At 34.7% G+C, this 27,273-nt stretch overlaps 1 protein-coding gene across 4 annotated transcripts in view; it reads left to right on the top strand.

The window, feature by feature from the left end:
- The window catches only part of DYNC1I2 (dynein cytoplasmic 1 intermediate chain 2), a 58,559-nt gene extending 31,956 nt beyond the window's left edge, over positions 1–26,603 (top strand). For 3 of the 4 annotated variants that reach the window (XM_055308383.1, XM_055308382.1, XM_055308385.1), the window contains 11 exons: positions 4,128–4,223; positions 4,435–4,597; positions 4,717–4,816; positions 5,310–5,435; positions 6,315–6,461; positions 6,828–6,941; positions 7,258–7,391; positions 8,685–8,829; positions 21,975–22,115; positions 23,970–24,095; positions 25,688–26,603. In XM_055308383.1, coding sequence (XP_055164358.1) covers positions 4,128–4,223; positions 4,435–4,597; positions 4,717–4,816; positions 5,310–5,435; positions 6,315–6,461; positions 6,828–6,941; positions 7,258–7,391; positions 8,685–8,829; positions 21,975–22,115; positions 23,970–24,095; positions 25,688–25,801 — 1,406 coding nt within the window. In that variant the 3' untranslated portion in view covers positions 25,802–26,603. The remainder of the gene's footprint in view (positions 1–4,127; positions 4,224–4,434; positions 4,598–4,716; positions 4,817–5,309; positions 5,436–6,314; positions 6,462–6,827; positions 6,942–7,257; positions 7,392–8,684; positions 8,830–21,974; positions 22,116–23,969; positions 24,096–25,687) is intronic. The other variant, XM_055308384.1, reaches the window with a different exon arrangement.
- The last annotated feature ends 670 nt before the right edge of the window (positions 26,604–27,273 follow it).

The raw sequence follows: 27,273 nt of genomic DNA, 5'->3' as shown, positions 1-27,273 counted from the left end.
AATGGAATGATTCAAAATGATGTTGATCTAGAAAAGAAAGGATTATTTTTAAAGTATAACAGAAAACTGATCATATCTGACCTATATTTTAAAACTAATGATTAAAACATTTCCTTCTAATCTCATTTTATGAAAGATTTTTTGAAATTATTCCTAAGTTGAGTTTTAAAAAATTAAATCATTTTTATATGCAGCAAATTTTCTGATTTTTATTTTTTATTTTTATTTTTTTAATTTTCTGATTTTTAGAACTTAGTGGCAATTTCCTTTGTACCATAAATAATCAGACTACTTTGTAAATTAGGAATACTCCCTAGCACATTAAACTATCTTAAAATAGGGCACATCAATATTAATGAAACTACGTAATTTATAGACAACAAACATTTTCTAAACAACATTAATGGACTAATGATAGGACTTGTTTTTTACTTTATAATAATTAATTATGATAAGTGATAGATTTAAAAGTATCACTGTTTAGTGAGGATTTCCTAGGATGTTGCATATTACCTGTTAAATGTGTTGTAACATTTTAAAATAATTCAAAGTGTACTTTGTGGCTTATTCTTAGCTTAAATGTCTCTTAAGTAGAATGTGACATATAGATGAGAAAACTTGCTCTGAAGACTCCTTCCTTCAGCTTAACAAAAGCCACCCATTTTACAGATGATTTAACTTTGATTAACCTACTCCATTGTAACAGATTATTCCGACAACGAGAATTTCATTCTTCGGTGTTATTTCTAGGTGCAGCTTAATTTACAGAACAGCTTTTCTTTCCATCTCACCAAAATACATCACAATTTTGATGTTAACTCAAAGTAAAAATTCACTGGTTCATTAAACCTAGTCTTAGCATTCATTGACAAGAGATTTGTCATTTTAAAAGTAACTGCTACTTTTATGCATTCTTTACTGCTCAGTTTATAACCTTGGATTCCCTGTCAGAGAAAGCATGGAGTTAACCACTTAGCATATTGCAATGAATATTCATCAATAAATTGATGTGACATGGCAGTCCCATTTTCAGTCTTCTTCCTCTGTTGCATTCTTTTTCTGTTTTAAATACATTATAGTTTATCATGTAATAAGGACTAGCATAGAAAATCTTCAGAATTATGATGTGTTTTTTTTATCATGTCAATAGTCCTTTAGTAGCCATCATATTAGTTTTTAAAAAGAGAAGTGTATTTGTTTAGAGGAACATTCTCTAATCTGAGGAACATTCTCTAATCTGATATGAGGAACAGTCTCTAATCTGAGGAACATTCTATAATCAGAGGAACATTCTCCAATCTGATGTTACCGATGGACATTTTTGTCAAATATCTGAGATATATATATAGATAATTGTTTAAGACCAACTTTATAATAAAAATGTTTTGTACTTTTTAAGATTAGATAATTTGATTTTTGTTCCTTGAAATTTTATTTAGCTTAATCTTTTGACCTGTCATAGTTTTTAAATCAGTTTTTTTATCCATCTAGAAAGAGAAGTATGTACATTAAAACAAAATACTGAAAACATGTATCTAAATAGTTGGTAACTCAGCTGCAACTAAACTAATCTATATGGGCAAATAGGCATAGCAAATGCCATGTGAGAGGTAAGATCACTGTCTCTAACATACTTTATCTACATTTTAAATTTTAGAAGGAAAAGATGGTCTATAAACAAGATCTTTTCTGTTAAATATGTAGATTATGAGGTCACTTAGCACTAAAGTACTGACCATATGCATTATGACAGGAATTTGACACCTGTCATTGGAAATAGTACTTAGAAGCTGTATAATGCGACAAAGTTGAGGGAGGAAAATACAATGTGGATAGGAGGCTGTAATTTATAATTCACAGTGCTCAAGAATGACCTGTCCAGCGTGTCTCAAAATCTCTCTCCTGGATTTTAGGATTTGCGAACAGTGAACCCTGCTAGTAAACAAAGTTGGTTAGGATAACTGATAGCAGAAAAATGGAAAAATATATCTATTCTCAGACTTAATTTTTAATTGAAGTAAATATATCATTATTCTAAAAGTCAACTCCCAAGTTAAATGTAATTAAACTATTTTATTACATTACACCTACAGGTGACTTTATGGTAGAATTTCATCATGTTAGAGCAATACAGTATAGAATTGTCACCAGTTATATTGTTTTCAGATTAATAATCTGTTGTATATGAGAATTCATCTAAAAAGGAGTTCTGTCTTTCTCTTTCTCTCTGTGATTATTTTGCCCAAAAAAAGCTTTCATTTTTTTAAGTAGCAGACAAGCTGTAATTGGCATGCTTTGTAAGGAAGTGTCAATGTGCAAGAGAGTGGCGATCACTAAGAATTCTTTTACGTGTTCTTTCCCCTTTGCACCACCGCCTCCTCAGCGGGGTCACTGAGATCACTAGCTTTTCTTGAAATGGCCATTTTCACTGGCAGGTGCATTATACCCTGTATTTTCAGATTGTTTTTCCATTCTGAATGTTTGGCAGGTTGATTGCTCTGGCTGCATTGACGGAGAAAGGGCTGACAAATGCGGTTGGGCTGGCTGAAAAGACAGTGATTACTGTTTTCCTTTGTGGCTGATTGAGGCCCTTGAAAGGAAAAATTTTAACCTTCACCATTTGGTTCAAAAGTATGAGCATATATTGAAATCATTCGTGCCATTTATCCTAGTTCTGTAAACTTGTCAGAACGTAAAAATCGCTCAATTTCAAGTAATGTAGGATTGGCATACGTCATTATCATTTTGATTAAGTTGGAGGTTGTATCATTGTGTGCATTATACAGTGTCATTTAAAGCTTTTCTTTCCTACAGGTACAGTTATATTTTTATTGCTTATACTATAGATTTAGAAAGATTTTCATAGCTCTCCAAACCTAACACTATGTGTGTGGTTTGGCAGCTGGTGTGGCCTACAAGCTGCATTTTGTTTGCAGGGTAAAGGCTTATCTGTAGGCCTCCTGGAGTGTGGGTAATTGCACAGGCTCACCATTGGGGAGAGAGAGGATTGGAAGCAGCCAAGCGGAAGAATGTTGTGCCATCCCTTTGCCACCTTGTAGCAGAAAGACACAATCCCAGCAGTGCCATCTGGTTGTTGCTATCTAGTCAGCTGGCCTGGCTGCTGGGACCATGACTTGGCAGCTGGTTCCCATCCTTGACCATTCTTTTGTGTACAGAGCATGTATGTGTGCTTTAGATAATTTTGAACATGGGTCGGGGAAATGACTATAAATAACAAGTCCCCTTATTGAATAGGTCCTCATTACTTAAGATGCACTCTGCTATAGACGCCTGCTGCCATTCCCTTATAGACAAATGACACATCTGTTTAGGCAATGAAACTAAGCATTTTCTACATAAAATCTGAGAAGGTATGCAGAGTTGCATGTTCTATAACATTTTAAAGTAAGTCATTTTAAGTTCTTGATTTGGGGAGATTTTGTAATAAAGTCTTATAAACATTCTATGTTACCTCAATATATATTTTTGTTCAAGTTAAGAAAACACTATTTTAAGTGCTTATTGCCACATCATGCAATGGTAGATAATGAGACTTGCATTTAAAATGACAGAATAGAAAATGTGGTCTCATAGCTATTATCTTTAAAATCTGCCTCTCAAATAGCAACCTGAGAGTTAATGTAAGCCGTCTTTATGCCATACGAAGACCCATTAGACACTGATGGTTTCAGATCACAAGTAAGCAGCTAGCTCTGTAGGCTATTTTAGACATTTGATTTTCTTCGTTCTACAGCATTAATGTGTCAGCATGCTACATAAAACTATGCAGGAGTTGCATGTTGTTCTGTCTGAAATGATAAATGCTTGCAAGCTTTTAGAGATTTCCATGAAGAATTTATCCTAATTGCTAATATATCTTATTTCAGTTTATGTAGTTACAAAATTTGAAATGACTATTAGAGGTACCACATAGGTATCTATAAACCCAAAGAAGTTCCACTTTCTTTAAAATTGCATTGATGAAATTCATACTATTTTTACTTGTTCTGTCTTATCAGTGGTTTGCTTCTGCATTTATGTAAAGTTAGTTGTGATACCTTCTGAACTGTTGCTCAAAAGTTCATTGGTTTCATAAAAATAATTTTTGTGTTATTCTGTTTTTTCAGATGAAGAGGAAGAAGATGATGTAGTGACTCCTAAACCACCCATTGAACCTGAAGAAGAAAAAACTTTAAAGAAAGATGAAGAAAATGATAGTAAAGGTATCTGAAAGAATTTAACTTTAAAAATTTTTTGTTAAGGTTTATAAAAAAAATTACTATTTTTGTGTTAAGGTAGAATAAAATACTCCAAACCAAAGAGGTGAATCTGGTTGAAAAAAAATATGTGGCATTCATTGATCCAAACTGTGATAGTGAGTTGACACGATTTGATCGACATAAATTAGACTTCAGGAAAACATTTGTTTTCCAGCTCCCCCTCATGAACTGACTGAAGAAGAAAAGCAACAAATCTTACACTCGGAGGAATTTTTAAGTTTCTTCGACCATTCTACAAGAATTGTAGAAAGAGCACTTTCTGAACAGATTAACATCTTCTTTGACTACAGTGGAAGAGATTTGGAAGACAAAGAGGGGTAATGTTTAATTGCTAAAATTATGGCTTCAGCAATGTTACTTTAAAATTACTTAGATTACTTTCAGATCAAGAGAAGTTATAACATCATCTTTTTTTGGATTTGGTCTTATTCTATAGAGAGATTCAAGCAGGTGCTAAACTGTCACTAAATCGACAATTTTTTGATGAACGTTGGTCAAAGCATCGTGTTGTTAGTTGCTTGGATTGGTCATCTCAGGTAAGTTGTAACAAAATTGGTTATTCGCTTTTTAATTAAAATTATTTATAGGCACTTTGAATTATGGAAACCTTGTATATTAAATCAGTATATATCATTTAAAGTAATAATGGATGATGGTTCTAATGTTACTGTATTCATTTTATCTTGTATACTTTGGAAGAAAGGATTGGAAACATTATTTAATTTAAAATTCAAGATTGAATTTATGTCACAACCCAGGTTTACTAACTTCAGTTGCTCACCAAATCCTTTGGTTAAAATTGCAGCATGTTTTCATAAAATGTTTTAATATTAAAACATTTTAAATAATGATAGTTTTTATTTAGAGTTGTACTAACATTCCAGTAATCGCAACTCTCAATATACTTTTCCTGAGGAAATGTTAGGTATTTGTATTTTCAAAATAATTTTGATAAAAACAGTTGAGTAACTAAGAATATGAAATGGTTCATGCATAGCATTTTTTTCCCCACTTGATTCTTGTGAGCAGTATCCAGAGCTACTCGTAGCTTCCTATAATAACAATGAAGATGCTCCTCATGAGCCTGATGGTGTGGCCCTTGTATGGAATATGAAATACAAAAAAACTACCCCAGAATATGTGTTTCACTGCCAGGTAAGATGGTCTTTTAACAGTCTTCCCTAAGTTTAAGAAGTCATTAATGAATTTAGACAAGTGCCTTTTTTCTTTTCTTGTCAACATAATGATTTCATTGGATTGGCATTTACTAAACCACTTCGTGTTTGCAAACAGATGTTAACAGAAAACTGAAGACTTCTCATTTCAACATGATCTGCCTTTTTTAGCTTTTCTGACATCTCTTATGTTTAATCACACCTAAAGTCCTTTGCAGTTGTGATTTTCTGTTATTGTGATTGATTATATAAAAGGAATCTTTTATAAAATGCCTTTTCTACAGGGACTTTCTCATGAACTTATTTGCTGAATATACAATTAGACGGTTGGCCCACTGAATTACTTATACATGGCCTGAGGAGTTGGAACTAGATAGTTTTAAATAGAAACATATGTATGAAGTAGGAAACAGATGCTGATTTTTAAAGTGGGTTTAGTGTAAGGTTAAAATTTGCAAGCCTATTCTGGTTGCATAAGTTATAATCTTTTAATAATCATAATTCTGAAAAAATGCTTAACTGAATCAAAACTAGCTTATTCTCTGTTGTCAGATTACTGTTAGAGCCAGTTGTCTTTTGATTTAATACTGTAATCAAATTGAAATAATTTTTGCTTTCTTTATAAATTGAATACATTTTACATAAACAATCACTACATTTGACTTTTAAGCCAAAACTATTCTAATGGTATATTTTTCTATTCTGAAATAAAATGAAATTTTTAAACAAAGTCATTTACTTCTTTTTATAACCTTTAAACTCTTACAATAAAAGGGGAAATGCTTGTATATAGATTTATTTTTATAACTTATCGGGCTTCTTCCATTTGAACTTTAAGTATAAAAATCTTTATTTGCAGTCTGCTGTGATGTCTGCTACATTTGCAAAATTTCATCCAAATCTGGTTGTTGGTGGTACATATTCAGGCCAAATTGTGCTGTGGGATAACCGTAGCAATAAAAGAACTCCAGTGCAGAGAACTCCGCTGTCAGCTGCTGCACACACAGTAAGTAAAGAGGTTATTTCCATTAGACTTCTGCGCTGCTTCACCATTAAATACTTAGTAGTGTCCATCAGAGTAGTCTCAGAATGTGTTTCCTTTGATGTATGAATTCCTCATCAGCCTCTAAGAATGAAGGCCCTTTTTTTTTTTTTTGTATTTTTGGAAATCTGTTTTATTTAAAACTCATCTATCTTCTGAGATAACCTTTTATTAATCAACAAAATAGCATCAAACTTAACATTAAAAATATCATCAAGATATGAGACTGTTTTAATGTGAAACAGAATACCTGTGATTATGGTGTACAAATGGTTCCATTTTTTTTGTAAAATAACCCAAGAAAACTTCTTTTAACATCTCTTTCTTTAGCATCCTGTATATTGTGTAAATGTTGTTGGAACACAAAATGCTCACAATTTGATTAGCATATCTACTGATGGAAAAATTTGTTCATGGAGTCTGGACATGCTTTCCCATCCACAGGTAGGTTAAACTTGGAAAACTGAACTTTTAAATCAAGTGTTATTTTTAAAGTCTATGTAATTCCCAGCTTATATTTTTCACAAATGTTTTATAATCGTATTTTAATTAATAACAGTTTATAAACCTAAACGTGTATTAGATATAGTTTATTGTGTATATACTTTATTTTCAAACCTGCTTCATTTAATGAAAGTAAATTTGTATAAGTATTGTATAATAAAAGAATTGTTCATAAACCAATTAAAATTAGAAATGTTTCTTAGAAAATTAAAAGTTGCAAGTTTGTAAATAATTTCCTCAATTTTTTTCTACGTAGGATAGCATGGAATTAGTTCATAAACAGTCAAAGGCAGTAGCTGTGACATCTATGTCCTTCCCTGTTGGAGATGTCAACAACTTTGTTGTTGGGAGTGAGGAAGGTTCTGTGTACACAGCATGCCGCCATGGCAGGTAAATCTAAACTGGAATTTGCAATTATTTAAATTTCTCCTTTTAATAATCTCATTAAAACAAATGCCCCTTGTTTAAGTAGAAATTTGTCATAGAGCCACTCATTATTTTTGACAAATTGTATTTGAGTTCAGGTATATAAAATTAAAACTTAAATACTTTTTAAAGCAAAAGATTATTTGGATCATGATATGTTCTGGATCTTAAGTGTGGTGTGTTGTGGTTTTGTGTGTGTGCATGTACACACAGAAGTTAGTGGTAGGAAGTAGCTTTCAGCAATTGGAGGTACAATATGCACATGCCGCATACTGACCCGTAAAGTTGTAAATAAGATTTTCAGCTGATTTTCCATTTTGATTTATTTGAACCTTGAGCTTTAGTTCATCTTCCTGATAATTGTGTAGTAATGTCACGTACACATTTTAAATTGACTAGTATTTCTCCTGCTGTTCAGTCTGTTTTGAAATTGTCTAGCTGTACCTTACCAATTGTTTCCTTAAAAAAAAATGGAGTGTCCATATTTCATCTCAAATACAAATCACCTTCACTTCAAAGCTTTTTTTTTTTTTAAAGATTTTATTTATTTATTCATGAGAGACACAGAGAGAGAGAGAGAGGCAGAGACACAGGCAGAGGGAGAAGCAGGCTCCATGCAGGGAGCCCGATGTGGGACTCGATCCTGGGACTCCAGGATCATGCCCTGGGCCAAAGGCAGATGCTCAACCACTGAGCCATCCAGGGATCTCCAAAGCTTTTGATATAAAAGTAGTAGCCTGGATTTTCTCTCTTGCATATAGTCTCTCTTCGTCTCTGTTCCATCACCTCAGATAATTGGACTTGTGAGTTTTGTTGCCAACAGCATGTTTATGGTTCAAAATGTACTTAATGCTTTAGTAGTGTTACCAAGTCTGGATTGAGTAACACTCAACATAAGTTACTCTGGGGCAGCCTGGGTGGCTCAGCGGTTTAGTGCTACCTTCAGCCCAGGGCGTGATCCTGGAGACATGAGATCAAGTCCCACGTTGGGCTCCCTACGTGGAGCCTGCTTCTCCCTCTGCCTGTGTCTCTGCCTCTCTCTCTCTCTCTCTCTCTCTCTCTCTCTCTCTCTCTGTATCTCTCATGAATAGATAAACTCTTAAAAAAAAAAAAACCATAAGTTACTCTGATGTGTTCTAAGCAGAGTTAGGTTTGTTGAAATTCTGTCAAAACGTGATATATAATCCTTAATAAAATGTATTTGTAAGCAGTCCACTTCCAAGAGATTTCCCTAATATTTTCACTTTTATGAAATAGCAAAGCTGGAATCAGTGAGATGTTTGAGGGGCATCAAGGACCAATCACTGGTATCCATTGTCATGCAGCTGTTGGAGCAGTGGACTTCTCACATCTTTTTGTCACTTCATCATTTGACTGGACAGTAAAACTTTGGACAACGAAGGTATCTAAAAACAGATGTTTGCTCATTTCCTTGGGTTTCTGACACAAGGTGGTGCTCTAATTCTGCATGGAAAAGATGAAAAGCTTTCTAATAGCTTAGAATGATTCACTGATAGATCAAACCTGATAAGTTATGCTGAACATGAGTTAGCCACTGGGTTTTGTAGTTTTCATAAAAGTGTGCTGACAAATATGTTAACCCCACACAAAACCAAAGACCAGTCTTCTCACTTCAGGCTTTCCAAGCACAGAACTCTTTACTCTGAAATGAGTTGGGGAAAAAGCACCTGAGTATTTCTCATAGATCTTACATAGCTGTGTATAACCCAACACAAGGCCATACATTTGCTCTTGGAAGAGCTTTTAAAGGCTGCAGTGGCTTACAGAGTGATGGAAAATGAGAAAAGACAAAAAACTGATATACAATAAAGTTATACATAACAAACTTAAATCATTAAGGAAATATTGTGTAAAGGCATGGGTGAATATATATTTTTGTTTTCCGCAATAAATAAATAGTTTTGCTTTTAATAACCTTTGGTTATTTGAAAAAGCCACTATATTATAAAGTGCTTTGTGATCCTTTAGCAATTCCAGATAAATGTGACATTGTCCTGCTTCAGTTAAAGTCTCAAGGCAAATCCATGAAGGGAATGTTACTTCTTGTGATAAGCCTCATAGGTTCATTTGACCCCATCTTAAATGTAAGAAGCCTTGACTTTGCTGTGTAGCCATTCTGCAGTATTGCATTGTAGTTGGTAAAGCTGCATAATCAGACTATCAGACTATTCTATTTAAATGAGGTTAAATTTTTAAGCTCATTTATTCATGAGCTTAAAAATGAGCTTATTTTTTTCATGTTTCGATTTGCCTTATTCTAGATGTTGACATTTTGAATAGTTTATCATGAGACAGAGTTTAGAGACCTTCTCTGGTTCTTCAGTTTCTTTGAGGAGACCTAGTGGTCTTAAGAGATATTACATACAGTAAACTCATATATCAAATGCTAGCCTCAGAAATCTGGGATGGACTCGCTGTTCATTCTTGCTCTTTCATGATGTTTTCTTTCAATGTAATATGAAATGAATTAGAAAACTTTGCCTCTAAAAGCTTGGCTTTTAAATTTGAGCATTTTCATGTTTGGCATTAGTGAGCATAAAAATAGCAGTTAAGGCTAATGAAGGAAATACTTAGAAAAGTGCTTAACACAGTGTCTAACGTGTAATAGGCATTTAGCAATGTTCAGGTCCTATTTCATGGGGATGAGACAGAGCTCTGAATGTGTTTTATCTCTCGTCTGTTTTCTTTCTTGTATTGTTCTTGAATTTTTGTTTTTTTTTAATGAGAGTTTTCAATGAAAAAAGGTAGAAGATTCTTACAACTACAAGCAAGGAACTGTATGACCTAGCTAGTAAAGCCAAAGCAAGATACAGAATAGGAAAAATGAAGCCAACTATTTCTGTGTAGTCTGCAGGCAGGCCTTTAAGTGTGTTTTTTGGTGTGCTTTCACCTTAGTAGTCCTTTATGTAAACACAAGAGACATATATTTATTAGGTTGTTAGACACCTTCCTTTCTAGTAATTGAAAAGAATCTTTTATGAATTTGTAGCTTTATTTTAATATCTCAGGCCTTCAGTTGCTAGTCTTGTAGATTTAAATTTGAGGCTTCCATCCCTGCACATATTACCAGCAAGACTGGAAAATGAAGAATTCCTCTTCATTGCCTAAGCAAGAACAGAACTTCTGTCTGTGATAGCAGACTGATTGATGCTTGCTTTTGTGGTACTCACACAGCTGGTTGATTGGTGGTTGGTATTTTTTATTCTTGTATTTTGCTGTATTTCAACATAGAACTGCCTTCTGAATAAGAATGACAGGCAGGCATATCTCTTTCTTTGCTAATTGAGCTATGCATTGCGTTCCTCTGTGGGCTTCATTTATTCATTCAACTGTGATATGTCTACCTCCCCCCCACATGCATACACATGTACATATCTCTCCAGTGTTAGTGGCCAAAGGAAGAGCCAACATAGAACAGGGTGTTTTTATATATGTTTAAGGGCCCTCTAAAACTTTATCAGAAGAATTACTTTTTCTTCTAACTTTTCTGCACACAAATAATTCTCTATGAAGGCTAGAAGAGCAACAATATATTAATAAGTACATATTTTTTATTTGCTTATATCATGGCTCCCAGCATCATTGTTTTGATCTTGGATTTATACTTCATGGTCACCGGTGTTGCTGGTATTTATTTCTACCCCGCCAAAAAACTCAACAGAGCCTCTGTGCTCTCCAATACACAGGTTATGAATAACAGGCAAGGTGATTTTTTTTTAAAGGATTTATTTGGGGGGGAGGTGGTAGCAGAAAGAGAATCTCTAGCAGACTTCCTGCTGAGTGTGAAGCCCAACATGGGGCTCAAGCTCATGATCCCAAGATCACAACCTGAGCTAAAACCTAATAAGCTTAATCAACTGAGCCACCCAGGTGCACCCCAGTAGGCAAGACTTTTAAATAATCTCTTTAAAAACATTGTTCTAATTCCATAGTAAGCTTTCTAAACCAGTATTTTCACTTTCATGAATTTAACGGACTTCAGATGTTTCTCTTCTCTGCCTCTACTTTTTTAAAGGGTTTTCTGACTCTGGAAATGGAGCCCACATAAGTTGGAAGGAACAAATTATTAAAAATTGCTGTATCTTTTTGTCCTTTGAGATCTGGCTCTATCCTAAGAGCAAAACAAGATTCCTCTTTTTTTTCTCCCATTTTATAAGTCCTCTAAAAAATCCCAGAAACTTCAATTTGACATTGCCTCAAATTTAAAGTAATCTACTTCTGTAGTCAGCTTCTAATTTTTGCCTAGTCAGGAATTTAAAATGCAGCGACAGAGTTCTGGATCATCAAATTGTTTTCATGATTTTTTTTAAACTCACTTATTTTTAGTAAAGAAGATAAACAGAGGTAGATGATTTTCCACATTTTGGTAAAGTTTATACCAACCAAGACATTGCTTCTAGTATACTTGGAAGACATTATTACCTTTTCAAAATGCCAGAGTTGAGTATTCACACCAGGAGTACTTTGGCAGCCATGAAGAAGGGTAGGAAGACTGTGTGAGAAGTGAAACTTCTGGATGGTAACCAGAGGATTCCATAAGAGTTTGATTACGAGTAGACCTTGTAAATTAGCTTAATTTTTACCACATTTAACCATACCTGTTACAAAATACTTTTAAAATACAATAATTATTTATTTGGGGCCAAGATGTTTGCATGTATGCATAGTATATATATTGTAGTCTCAGAACAATACCTGTCAGAACTGTATTTACCATTAAGTGTCAAGATTAAAATCATTAGGGACGCCTGGGTGGCTCAGGTTGAGCACCTGCCTTCAGCTCAGGGCATGGTGATCCTGGGATCCTGGGATTGAATCCCACATCAGGCTCCCTGCGGGGAGCCTGCTTCTCCGTCTACCTCTCTGTGTCTCTGCCTCTCTTCTGTGTCTATCATGAATAAATAAATAAAATCTTAAAAAAAAAAAAGAATCATTAATGTGGTAAGAGTAGGTAGATTTCAGACTTCAGTAGTCCATATACACCTTAAACTTTTTTTCATAATCCTGGATGTCTTAAATCTTCTTTTATATTTAGCTTCATTATATAATTCTCAGAGAATACCAGTTTTAAAACAGGGTTAAAAAGATTTTCCTAATGTTGAAATAGCAACTGTGCACATATTAGACAAGTTCAAATGAAAAAATGCTTCGAACTTGGAGTGTTTCTTGGGGAAGGCTTTCTGACCTTTGGGACCCAGGCCTCCATGTTAGCATTTGCTGTAGTAACCTGCTGCTTGACTAGTCCAGCCTGTTCTTTGCATATTCAGAAACTTAGTCTTGTCAGTCTACTAGAGTTGATTAGCTAGGGAGTGCTGACTGGAACTAACAGGCTTCTAAGACACCGATATGGAGAGGGTCAATTTATTAATTTAACAATGAGAAACAACTGCTACAAGGCCCAGATACTCATGCTGGCCTGACCAGCTCATTGTTTCCCTGTAGACAACCCACGTGGGAAGCCAAATTACAATCAGAAGATTGCTTGGTGAGCAAGGAATTGGAACAAAAGAAGTGTTCTAATTTGAATGTTTAATGGCATCAAGCAAAGATAGTGTGATTCATTCATTTTCACATAGAGATAGCCTTGCCATGGGTGGTAACTCTTAGAATCCACAGGCTGAGACTCTGTCCTGGACAATGCTAGAATAGGATACTGTCTTCATTTTTCTTTTAAAGACTCTGCTTCTTTGTATTTCCATTGCTTTTAATAGACACATTCCTTCTCAAAAAGTTCATATCTTCAGTCAGGTTATATAGAAAGATATTTCTGACCCTAGAATTATTCCTTTTTAAAGAGATTCTGTTTCTCTTCTGATCCAAGTGAGAATATACTTATTTCCCAGTTCTCTGGCAAGCACCTCACTGTTATGTTTGTATATTTACTATAGGATTCGTCGTTATTAATCAAGAACTCCCCAGGTACCTTAGAAAACTATAGAATTATTGTATTAGTTTCCTAGGGCTGCCGAAACAAATTGCCACAAACTAGGTGGCTTTAAACAACAGAAATTTGTTATTTCATAGTTCTAGAGGCTGGAAGTCCAAAATCGAGATGTTGGCAAGGTTGGTGACTTTGGAGACTCTGAGGGAGAATCTGTTCCTGTGTTCCTTGCCTCTTCACTAAGCTTCTGGTGGTTGCCAGCAATCCTGGTGCTTCTTGGCTTGCAGCTGTATCACTCCAGTCTCTGCCTCTGTCATCACTGGCATTCTCCCTCCCTGTTTGTGTCTCTGTACAAATTTTTCTCTCAAGACCACAGTTACGCTAGATTTGAGGCCTACTCTAATGCAGTATAGCTTCAACTTAACCTGATTATACCTGCAAAGAACCTGTTTCTAAGTATCATCACATTTACAGATTCTAGATGGATGCGAATTTGCACAGGGGGTGGAGCACACTATTCAACCCAACACATAATTGTAAAGAACTCAGAAAAAATTTGGCTTCTCACTTGACCATACAGTGTTTATTTGCATCACTGTACTAGAATGAGCTGCTTTTGCATATCCAGATGCTGTCATTCAGAGAAGCTTGTTTTGATTCATTCTTTTGGCAGATATGTTTGCAGATATTTTATTTGTAAGAATTTTAGAGCTTCAGTGACGTTTTGGCATTATTTACTTAAGTGGTTCTTAGTTTTGGTCACATTAGAATAACCTGGGCAACTTTTAAAACTTTTAGTGCTCTGGCATGCCAGGCTAATTAAATAAAAATATCTAAGGGGGAGATCCAAGCAACAGCGTGTTTTAAAAATTTTTCCAGAGTTAGAAGGATTACAATGTATAGTGAAGGGTCAGAACCATTGATACAAAACCTTTGTTTTATAAATATGGAAATAGGGGCTTAGAATAATGAAGTGACTTTTCCAAAGCCTTAAAATTAATTATTGGTAGCCCTGAGACAATGTTCTGGGCTTGTACCCCTCTTCAACTCCTCCCTACTGCCTCTCTGCCATTTAGGCAGAAGTTGTCTTCAAGTTAAGAAAAAATATTACCATTAAAAAGTACTTTAGGTGATCCATTTGGGATTTTAATTTGCAGTTATGTAAAATTAATATTTTATAAAACAGTATTTGATGTTAAATGTGTGATTTCTTTTTTTTTTAAAAAAATTGTCCTTCGATGATCGTGTTTTCTAAATTAAACTTAAAACAATTATGAGGGATCCCTGGGTGGCGCAGTGGTTTGGCGCCTGTCTTTGGCCCAGGGCGCGATCCTGGAGACCCGGGATCGAGTCCCACGTCAGGCTCCCGGTGCATGGAGCCTGCTTTTCCCTCTGCCTGTGTCTCTGCCTCTCTCTCTCTCTCTCTCTCTCTCTCTGTGACTGTCATAAATAAAAAAAAATTAAAAAAAAACAATTATGAAAGGTCTATAATCACATTTAAAAAAATTTTGGGAACTTGTTGCCATGTATTTTTAATATAATCTTTTACCCAGCTATAATACATTCTGCTTTTTTCTCTGGCTGCCTCATAGTGCACTGAGTAGATGAAACATTTCATCTGAATAATTTCCTGAGATATTTAGCAGTCTTCTTTTTCATTATAAACATTATAATATAATTTGCATACAGCTTTTTTCATGTTTTATAAAAATGGAATCATAATATTTATAGCTGGCTGCTTTTGCTTATTAATATTATGTTTGTGAGATTCATTCATATTGTTGAGTAGAGCTGTAGATTTTTCTCTCTTTGTATACTATTCTGGTATGTAAGTATACCACAGTTTATCCATTCTACTGTTGGTGGTATTTGGTTGATTGCAGTTTGGGGCTGTTATGAATAATGCTGCTACTCGCATAGTTGTAGTTGTCTTTTGATGGAGATAAGCACTCATTTCTGTTGGGTGTATACCTAGGAGTAAAATACTTGGCTATAGAATATGCCTATGTTCTGCTTTAGTAGATACTGCCAAGCAATTTTCCAAAATGGTTTTACCAGTTTATAATCCATATGAAAATAGCATATGAAAATGATATTTTAGTAGCATTTAAATATTAAATATTTAGCATACTAAATATTTTAGTATTTGGTAGCATATGAAAATTCCCCGTACTGCTGCCTTCTCAACCCTTAATATATTCTGCCTTTTTTCACTTTAATAATTCTGATGCGTGCGGTTGTATTACATTGTGGTTTTAGTTTGCATTACCTGAGACTAATGAGGTTCAACAAATCTTTCATGTTTTGTGGCCATTTTATGACATACCTATTCAGGTCTTTTGCCCATTTTTCTTTTGATAACCCTTCTTTAGAAAATTATCTAGACCAGTATATAGTCTTACAGAGTTGAGCATGTGAACATTATGTTAATTCTGAACAACTTCTGTTTTAATAATAAATAAAACTATCACCTCAAGATAATATACTTTAACATGGTGGCTTTTAATCATGTTGTGCATCAGAATCACTAGTGCAAAAACACCAGAAACACTGATGAATTATTATGGTTGGATGGGAGGCTGTGTCTGGATTTCTAAAAAGCTCTGCAGATGATTGTGATGCCCATCCTATGTTGAAAACCACTCTGTCAGAGTGAGACTTTATTTGGCATTGTTACCAAAGAGAGTTATAGGAAATAGTGATCTGGAGAGGAAAAAAACCTTAGTTTCTGTTTCTTGCTTTTAAGTTTTGTAAAAATATTTCTTAATTACAAGCAAACATTTTTGGCCGTTAAGTCATGCTTTTGACATTTACTATATATCTGAAAATTATAAATATTTTTAAACTCTTGATTATAGAAATCTAAGTAGATACAAAAGCAAAAAGGAAGAGTACAATGAAGTCATGGTATGATAAACCCATTACCTAGCTCCCACAATTATCAACACATGACCAATCTTGTTTAATTCATTCCCATGTACAATCCCTCCCTACCCCTGGATTTTAAAGCAAATGCAGACATATTTTTTCATCTACAAATATCCAGTATGTATCTTTAAAAAATAAAGCCTAAAAAACATAACCATGATACTCTGTATAACACCCCCCAAAAAATAAACAGTAATTTCTTAGTTTCATTAAATAGCCCATCGATGTTATTTATTTATTTATTTATTTTTACTATTTGTTTGAAGCAAGATTCAAATGAGCTCCTTATGTTTGTAATTGATACATCTTTTGAGCCCCTCTTAAGATAGGGCTTCCTTCCTTCTCTTCTTGGTTATTGTTACAGAGGAAGAAACCCGGTTGGTTGTCCTGTTAGAGTTTCTCAGTCTGGATTTTGCATTCTTACTGTATTGTTCATAATGTTGTGTATAGTTGTAGATTGTGTATACCTCCAGAAAGAGAACTTTACCCTCATGAATCACTTGGTATTTTCCTGTCCTTACAGTGACATCTCCTCAGGTTTTTTTTTTTTTTTTTTGGTCATCTGAGGTTCATTCTGCAGTAGCATGCTTGTGAATGCATTATTTTTATATGCACAAGTGTCAGGTTACAAAGGGCAATTTGGCTGTGTATAAAATCCATGATATACATTTTTTTGATTACCTTAAATATATTATTCTGTCATCTTCTGGCAAAAAGCATTGTTGTTAAAAAGTCTGAGGACAATCTGATTTTCTTTTCCTTAATTGTGACCTGGTCTTAGAAAACCTGAGTGATTACATTTTTTTCCCCTCTTCTTTAAAGGGTTGATTTTCCCAGATACACAGGATACTCTTAAATATGTAGTTTCAAGCTTTTATTTTAGGAGAGTTCTCTTGAGTTACTATTTTTCGTATATAGTATTGTTTTGATTTTCTTTTTCAGGGGCTGCCTTTATATGTGTATCTTTTTGTTCATTTCTGTCTACCAGTTTTTAAAAAATTCACTTTATCTCTTTTTTCTTTTTTAAACAACAGCTTATTGAGATACAATTCATATACCATAAAACGTACCCTTTTAAAGTGTGCAATTCTTAGTATACACAGAGGTGTGCACTATCTTCACCATCAAATTTTAGAACATTTTCAAATTTCAGAAAGAAACCTTTATCCATTAGCAGTCACTCCTCCTTTTCCTTTCACCCAGCTCCTGGAAACAACCTAATCTACTTTCTGTGGAACTTCCTGTTATAGACATTTCATGGCATCACAATATGTGATTGGCTTCTTTCACATCATATAATATTTTCAAGCTTATCCATGTGTGGTATGTATCAGTACTTCATTACTTTTATGACCAAATACTATCCTATTATATGGATGTATTGCTTTTTGTTTATCCATTCTTTAGTTACGAATTTTTAGGTTGTTTCCACTTTTGAGCTGTTGTGAATAATACTGCTGTGAACACTTACATACAAGTTGTTGTTGTGTACATATGTTTTCATTTCTTTTGGGTAGATACCTAGGAGTGGAATTGTTGGGTCATGTGTTAACTCTAATTCTTAGCATTTTGAGTAACAAACTATTTTTCAAAACAGCTGCACTAATTTACATTTCCACCAGCATGTATGAGGATTCTGATTTCTTACATCCTCGCCAACACTTGCTATTATCTGTCCTTTTTATTATGGACATCCTAGTGTGTGAAATGAAATCTCATTGTGGTTTCAATTTGCATTTCCCTGATGGATAATGATGTTGAACATCTTTTTAAATGATTACTTGCTGTTTGTGGATCTCCTTTAGAGAAAAGTTTGTTCAAATCCTTTGCCCAATTTTTTGATTGGCATATTTTCCCCTTTTTATTAATGAGTTCTAAGTGTTCTAGATACAAGTCACTTTGATTTCCAGATATTTTCTCGTATTGTATGTGTTGTCTTTTCACTTTTTTGAAGGTATTGTTTGAAGCACAAGAGTATTTAATTTTGATATGGCCCAATTTATTGACTTTTATTGTTTGTGCTTTGGGTTTTGAAACCATTGGCAAGTCCAAAGTTACAACAACTTACTCCTGTGCTTCCTGGTAAGAGTTATATATAGCTTTACCTCTTTATTTAGATGTGTCATACATTTTGAGTTACTTTCTTTTCTTTTTTTAAGTTTATATTTTAATTCCAGTTACTTAACCTAATAGTGTTATATTGTTTCAGGCATATGATATAGTGATTCATCAATTGTATACATCACCTGCTGCTCATCACAAGTGCACTCCTTGATCCTATCACCTGTTTAACCTCTTTCCCCCAACGTGTACCTTTCCTCTGGTAACCATCAGTTTTCTATAGTTAAGAGTCTATTTCTTGGTTTGTCTCTTTCTTTTCTTCCCTTTGTTTCTTAAATTCAACTCAATTCCATATGAGTGAAATCATACGATATTTGTCTTTTTCTGACTCACTGATTTTGCTTAGTAGTATACTCTCTAGATCCACCCATGTCATTGCAAATGGTAAGATTTCATTCTTTTTTATGGCTGAATAATATTCCTGTGTGTGTGTGTGTCTTCTTCATCTATTCATCAGTAGGTGGACACTGGGGCTTCCTTCATATCTTGCCTATTGTAAATAATGCAGCTTTAAACATAGGGGTGCATATATCCTTTGAATTAGTGTTTTTGATATTCTTTGGGTAAATACCCAGCAATGTCATTGCTGGATCATAGGATGACCTTTATTTTTAACTTTTTGAAGAACTTTCATACCGCTTTGCACAGTGGGTGTACCAGTTTGCATTCCCACAAGAGTGCCAGAGGGTTCCTTTTTCTCCACATTCTCGCCAGTACCTGTCATTTCTTGTGTTGTTGATCCTAGCCATTCTGACAGGTGTGAGGTGATATTTCCTGGTTCCTTTTTTTAAGTATTTTATTCATTCATTTGAGTGAAAGAGCACAAGCAGAGGGAGGGGCACAGGGAGAGGGACAAGCAAACTCCCCACTGAGTGGGGAGCCCGATGTGGGGCTGGATCTCAGGATCCTGTATCACAATCTGAGCTGAAGTCAGCCACCTAACAGCCACCCAGGAGCACCTCATTATAGTTTTGGTTTGCATTTCCCTGATGATAAATCATGATGAGCATCTTTTCAGGTGTCAGCCATCTGGACATCTTTGGAGAAATGTTTGTTCATATCTTCTGCCCATTTTTAAATTGGATTATTTGGTTTTTTGGGTGTTGTGTAAGTTCTTTATATATTTTGGATACTAGCCCTCTATCAGAGATGGCATTTGCAAATATCATGTCCCATTCCATAGGTTGCCTTTTATAGTTTTAGTGATTGTTATCTTCAGTGTGCTTTTTATGTTGATACAGTTCCAATAGTTTATTTTTGCTTTTGTTTCCCTTGACTCAGGAGACATATCTAGAAAAAGAGTTGCTACAACTGATGTCAGAGAAATTACTGCCTGTGTTCCCTTCTAGGATTTTTATGGTTTCAGGTCTCACATTTAGGTCTTTAATCCACTGTGAGCTTATTTTTGTGTATGGTGTGAGAAAGTGATCCAGTTTCATTCTTTTGCAGATAGCTGACCAGTTTTCCAACACCATTTGTTAAAGAGACTTTTTTCCATTGGATATTCTTTCCTGCTTTGTTGAAGACTAATTGGCCATATAATTGTGGGTCTATTTTGGGTTTTCCTTTCTTGTTCCATTGAACTGTGTGTCCTTTTTTGTGCCAGTATCATACTGTTTTGATTACTACAACTTTGTAATATAATTTGATGTCTGGAATTGTGATACCTCCAGCTTTGCTCTTCTTTTTCAGAATATCTTTGGATATTTGAGGTCTTTTGTGGTTCCATATAAATTTTATGGTTGGTTGTTCTAGTTCTGTGAAAAATGCTGTTGGTATTTTGACAGGGATTGCATTGAATGTGTAGGTTACTTTGGTTAATTATAGACATTTAAGCAATATTTGTTCTTCCAGTCCATGAGCATGGAATGTCTTTTTCCATTTATTTGTTTCATCTTCAGTTTCTTTCATCAGTGTTGTATAGTTTTCGGGGTATAGGTCTATCACCATTTTGGTTAAGTTTATTCCTAGGTATCTTACATTTTTAGTGCAATTGTAAATGAGATTTTCTTTTTTTTTAAGATTTTATTTATTTATTCATGAGAGACAGAGAGAGAGAGAGAGAGGCAGAGAGGCAGAGACACAGGCAGAGGGAGAAGCAGGCTCCATGCTGGGAGCCTGATGTGGGACTCGATCCGGGTTCCTCAGGATCACACCTGGGCTGAAGGCAGCCCTAAACCGCTCAGCCACTGGGGCTGCCCCGAGATTGTTTTCTTAATTTCTCTTTGTGCTGCTTCATTGTTGGTGTATAGAAATACAACAGAATTCTGTACATTGATTTTGTATTTTGTGACTTTACTGAATTTGTTTATAACTTCTTGCAGTTTTTTGGTGCAGTCTTTCAGGTTTTCTACATATAGTATCATGTCATCTGCCAGTAGTGAAAGTTTTACTTCTTTCTTACCAATTTGGATGTCTGTTTTATTTCTCTTTGTTGTCTGATTGCTGTGGCTAGGACTGCCAGTATATGTTGAGTTACTTTTATGGTATGAGGAAGGAGGGGTGCAACTTCATTCTTGTGCATGTGCAAATCCGACTTGTCCATCATTCTTCTTGTCCATACATTTAATTGTCATGACACCATTAATTGAAGATCTGCCATAATGACTTTGCGTGGAATTTGACTAAGATCGTTTTTTGTTGCTTATTGTCTACTAGTAAAATGAGTTTTCCTATACTTTTAGGAGGGTGAGAATGAGCAAGGATAACTTTTCTAGTTTCGTAGTCTAGGCTAAAACTCTCTCCTGTGTTTTTTGCAAAGTGGATATTTATCTCTCTGTGTCTTATACTTTCTCAGATGTACCTTTTCTGTTTTTCTTTGCTACTTTTATCTGAGTGTTCTCTTTCCTTTTGTTCCTACTGTTCTGTATGCTACAATTTTGATTCTACTCCTAGCAGTTTCTCTTTGGTGAGACTTTGTCTTAAATAGGGGCTTTGGTTTGTTAATTTTGAGAGTTTATAAAACTCAAACTGCACCATTAGACCTTACTTATAATAAACATTGGAGTGTGCTTGCACTTATTTAGAAGTAGAATTGCACTGAACTCCTCCCAGTTTCCTGCTGTTCTCAGACTCAGCGTGTTCCCTAACACTGCCCAGTGAGTATTTGCTGCAACTATGAGGCTCTTCTGTTCTCTGGCCCCATGCCTTTCCACACTTCTTCCTGCACAGGTGTTTGTATGACATAGGTCTTGCAGTTGGCAGAGGTTTGTTTCTACTCACTTATATTTGGAGCTTTGTGTCCTGATTTTGTTGTATGTATTGTTTGTAAATCTTCGGTTTTGCCCTCCTCATTGCTTTGTTTGGGTTTATGGGGAGAGTTAGAGGAGTTCAAAAAGTATACTGCAGTTGCTGTCATCCTCCCAGAATCCTCTCATAGACAAATGTGTTTGAAGCACATTCTGTTCCTTTTTTAAAACAGTATGGTGTCTACAAGTTAAAAAGAAACTGCAGTCCAGTAGTTGATTCTTAGTTCATAATTCCAGGTAATTCTGTAGTGAAACAAACAGGAACTTTTCTAGGCTGAGTTAAATATCATAAAATGCTGAATGTATGTTATATTTTGACTATGCTCAGAATCAACTTTTCCCTTTCAGAATAACAAGCCTTTGTACTCATTTGAGGATAATTCAGACTATGTTTATGATGTTATGTGGTCACCCACCCACCCAGCCCTGTTTGCTTGTGTGGATGGCATGGGGAGGCTGGATTTGTGGAATCTCAATAACGACACAGAGGTGAGCAGAAAAATAACAAAAATTGCACTGAAAAATAGAAAATTGGAGATTTATTGAATAATTTGTGAAATTCCTTTTATCCCAAGGAATGTAAAAGGGCTCTGTGATTGTAGCTTCATCACAAAGAAACCAAATAAGCTTTGTACCCTTAATAATAAACCGCATGCTGTGCAGAACTGAAGGGAGAAATAATGTTGCCAAGAGCACTGGGGCATTTCCTTTTACTTTTGAAAAGCACTATCATGTCTATAATGTCCTGGCAAAGTCTCATTCATAAGGCAACTGGGATATTTTTCATTCATAGGCTACAAAGCAGATAGTTTCAGACTGTTGAAATATGTTAACCCTAATTCTGAATTTCTAAATTATCTCTTAGCCTTGACAGAATTGTGTATCATCCATAAACATTCGTTTTAGCCTGACTTATTTGAATGAAAGAAAAATGTATTTTGATGACTTGTTCCATGAAGGACTGAAAACATATTGTTACTGTAAAATGAATATAGAAACTAGCAAATTTCCTAATTACTATGTTAAAATCACTTATTGGCGATGAAGTGTAACTACAGCTATTACTTATTTTTAGGTATTTGTATTTTTACCAACTTCAGCTTAAAATGTTCCTTGAATTCTATATTGATATGTGGTGGTAAGAAGTAATATTTTAGCCATTCTGTCAGAAACAATTATTGAAGGGAATGTCTCTTGGTGCCTTCCCCCACATCCCAGTCTTTCCCATATTTCCTCCTGTTTCTGGTGGTAGCCATCGAAATCCCAAAGTAAAATGGTTGTATGGGGCAAGGAAGTTATGTATTAGAACTATAAGAGTAATTAAGTGTGCTAACTCCTGGTTTAGTAGTTTGAAGAAGAACATTCAAATACTCCTAGGAAAAGGTATCAAACCCTGACTAAATGGTTGGGCTTAATTATACCTTTATAGTTACCTAGAATGGTACCAATTATATTTTTTTAGTTTGGGTTTTGGTGTTTGAGATTTGTGGTTACAGTTAAATTTGAACCTTTCCTATAATCATTAATTGAAAGAATATATCTAAATTATAGTTTTTCTCTGTAACAGTTTTGGCATTCCAGGAGTTAAATTAGTTGTCCAAGAATGACTAGTGTCAGTTTAAAGGATTACTTTTAATCAGGTTTCAAAAATTTTATTGTGCTTCCAGTCTGAGTCACATTGAATGTTTGCTCTGTGTGTGGCAAATAAATCTCTTTTTCCTCAGCATAAGAGAAGTACAGTCAGATTCCGGGGGCGGGGGGGGGGGCGGTGTGTGTGCCATTGTGTTAGGGTTATCATCCTCCCCTGCTCTAGACAGTTCATGAGAACAAGAGCTTTGGAAAGACCCATACTGCACCTTCAGTATGAACTGTTTCTAGGAACTGTGGCTCAAATCACGGGTTTCAGCTGACAGAGTCACAAGCTACAGAAGTAATTTCTGTCCTTTAAAATCGAACTGTAATCTGTTTATGAGGGCTTTTGAAATGTTTCTTTAAAATGGGATTTTGGCCATCCGTTTTCAAACAGCTTGATTTCTTAAAAGAGTTAAAATAACAACAAAATCCTTTATTAAGAGAAGATCTTTCAAAATGATGTATGTATCCATGGGAGAATTTCTTATATAAGAACTTAAGTTATTTTCCCAAACCATTTTCAAGGATTGACTGTAATGTCATTCATAATATATCACTGAACAGGAAGAGAGTTGGAAAAATTCTTTATCTATTTTCATCTTTGTTTTAAAAAATGTAGCCAGATTGGAAGAAAGAACAGTTACTGTTTTACATGTTTATAGAAATCTTGATGAAACTTTTAACACTGCACTATATTTTAAATGACTTTAGGTGCCAACTGCTAGCATTTCTGTGGAGGGTAATCCTGCTCTTAATCGTGTAAGATGGACCCATTCTGGAAGAGAGATTGCTGTGGGTGATTCTGAAGGACAGATTGTCATATATGACGTGGGAGAGGTATGGGGCTCACTGCCTGCAATTTTGATACATCTGTTTAGCTTTCAGGGCATTGTAGTTATGTTATGGTATATTTGTGGCTAAAACTAGTCTTCGAGGTTCATGAATTGTATAAACCATATGATTATGAAGATAAAACTTTTTTCCATGACAGAAGCAACTCTTGAGATTAATTTTCTTTCTAAACTGGATGTTCTGTGTCCCCATGCAATGGATTTTGAGGATAATATAATACATTGGAAGTACCTTATTTCTTGAAGCACAAATTACTAGAAATTAGAAACTCTTCAGGAAGAAGAAGAAATTTGGAGTTACAGTTGAGTTATAGATTTTGAGTTACAGACTTCAGGGCTTTATAGAATCAAGTTCTTATTTTTCTGCATTTGTAGATTTGTTTGGGCCAAGTAGTAGAAATCAAAAGTCGTTTCTTTTGAGAATTATTTGATGACTGTGTGAAAGGTGACTCTTGACTTGTGAACCTTGTTGCAATATCACTGAATCCAGCAGGATGAGTTGCATCTCTCTCATCTTTAGTACTTGGGGTGGGTATACACAATATCCAGGAGTAATTTCCTTTTTAGCTCTGACTAAAAGAAGCCTTAGTCACTCTTTCTTTTGCTATGCCTTATGATTCCCCATCCCCTCTGGACACCCTGTGGCCTCTAGCAATTGGATCTGAAGGGAGGTAGATTTAATCATTTAGAATAGACAATTGAACTGTCCACATAAATGGAATTGCTCTGTATCTGCACTAATACAGTAGCTACTAAGCACATATGGCTGTCCAACACTTAAAATGTGGTTAGTATAACTAAAGAACTGAATTTTACATTTTATTTCATTTTAAGTAATTTAAGTGTGAATAGTCACACATGTGTCTGGTAGCTACCATGTTGGCTATCACTATCCAATCTGATCTAATATGGTAGGTTAAGAAGTAGGCACATTCATTTGATTTGCTATACTGAGTGGTTTGTGCCCTAATATGGCAGTGTCCAGATTTCTCCAATATGATAATGACAATTATTGAAAAGTCTGCGTCATCGGATGCTTCAGAGAGGCAAAAGCATCATGAGGCTCTTTTCCCCTTTAGTTGTTTATACATCGCTAATGTGGTAAGAGATAGTGTACCTTCTCGTGAAGGGATTAAGATATTGAAAAAGGTTACTTTGTGCTCCAAACAAAAAAATAAACACTCCTAAGAAAGCAGGTCTTTGAAACATGCTTCAAAAACTTTTTCATATTTGGAATAGAGCAAGAAGTAAAAATTTTTGAGGAATTCCTCCCCACCAGCAAAATCCACGAGATAGTGCATGGGAGTTACATTTGCAGAGCATCATTGTTATTCTCTCTTGTACTGATGGTGATAACAGCAAAAGCAATTCTGAGGCTGTCACAACACACTTCCCAAACATCATCTTTTGTTTTGAAATGTATTGTAAAGCATTGTTATATTCCCTGTAATTATGGAAAGACCATTTATGTCAATTATTACTTTTTAATGGAAAAATTATTTGAAAACAAACTGAAATACTGGGTAAGATCATCTTTTTTATTTTAGTGTACATAAAACATTGTCTTTCTTTTAACAGCAGATTGCTGTCCCCCGAAATGATGAATGGGCACGGTTCGGCCGAACACTTGCAGAAATTAATGCAAACCGAGCTGATGCAGAGGAGGAAGCAGCTACCCGAATACCTGCTTAGCTCCCAGAAAGGGGATATTGTAGCCTTAGTGGATTTGGGGAAGTCTCTACGTAGAACCTAAGACTATTTGCATGTTTCTGTCTAAATGTTAATTAAAAGGAAATTTCGTGGATTTAACCATGGATTTAATGCAGCAAGTAAATCTTAAAATGTCCCTTTTTATATAACATGCATCTTGTTTTGAATTTGTGTCATTTTTAATACAGATTGCAGCCTTTTCTGAATTCTTATAAACAGGTGTATATTTGGTATTAGTTATTCTTTTTAATTCTTTTCAACTTATAACACTATACAAGTTATTTCTAAAATACAGATTAAGTTCTGCATATTTTTAAATCACAAGTCCCTGTTATACTGATAATGTTCTCACTAACCATAATATGTAAGAACATTATTTCTTAGCCATAGCATGCATACATCTATCCAAGTTCCATTCTAATATCCTTTTTCTTTATAATTCATGTGATAGCTGTCTATAAATAAAAACAAATATGCTTTAACTTTTCAGATTTTCATTTTGATTTAGCCTTGCAATTTTAATCTTCCCATCCCTTTTATAAAATGTCTTTTTTTCATTTCTTTCTTAAAGCTCTTGTTATAAGCAGTCACCTCAAATCTCATAAAGTTTTGTGTCTTAAATATGCCATGCATTATAATGTAATAAATCTTTTGATGCATTATGAATTAATGTTTAACCTGTCAGTGAAAAAAAATTTCTCCTAGGTTAACTTTTGCTACTCCCTTATTTACTTTCCATCTGATATGCATTTAGTCTAAAGAATAAACAGAAAGCTGCCTATTATTTTCATTGATTGAGATTATTATGTATGTGAGCTCTCTAAGACTAAAACCTCCTATGAGAGAAATTGATTTCATGGTTGTAGTAGTAGCTATGAGGAAACAGTGTTCAAATGAACTTTGTGAATCACCTCTACGTCTTGAGACCTGTTACCATACAACCTTTGCATATAAGCAAGTTTGAAAGGTGAGTGACAAATAGCTAAGACTAAATGTTGAAATCAACCTGTTTCAGGATTAGAGGAAAGCATAATGATCAGATCTTTATTTTATCCACTTTAAATTGTCCATTTCCTTTATTTTATCCACTTTCAATTGTCCGTCCTAACCTCTTGTCCTTCAAAAGTTAAACTATTGTTTATTCAACAGAAAATAAACTAGGAAAGAAGAATAGACACCAGAATTTGAACATTTTTGTTGTTGTTCTTGTTTTATAATTCTAACCAAGATCCGTTGGAAGATGAATTTCCAAATCATAAAACTTCTAAACTACGAATATCGTCTAATGTAAGGAATAATCGACTAGGAATATTAGATCCAACTCTAGTTCTAGCTCTGGCACTCATGAGAAGTGTGATTTTAGCCAAGTCTTTCCATCTGTTTGTGCCTCGTTCTTTTATCTAGGAATTAAGTTTGGATTAAATGATTGTTAAATTTCCTTCCAGCTCTAAAAT

Source organism: Nyctereutes procyonoides, unplaced genomic scaffold (assembly GCF_905146905.1).
Source record: "Nyctereutes procyonoides isolate TBG_1078 unplaced genomic scaffold, NYPRO_anot_genome, whole genome shotgun sequence".
NCBI classification, from domain to species: Eukaryota; Metazoa; Chordata; class Mammalia; order Carnivora; family Canidae; genus Nyctereutes; species Nyctereutes procyonoides.
This window is presented reverse-complemented; position numbering and strand designations above follow the sequence as displayed.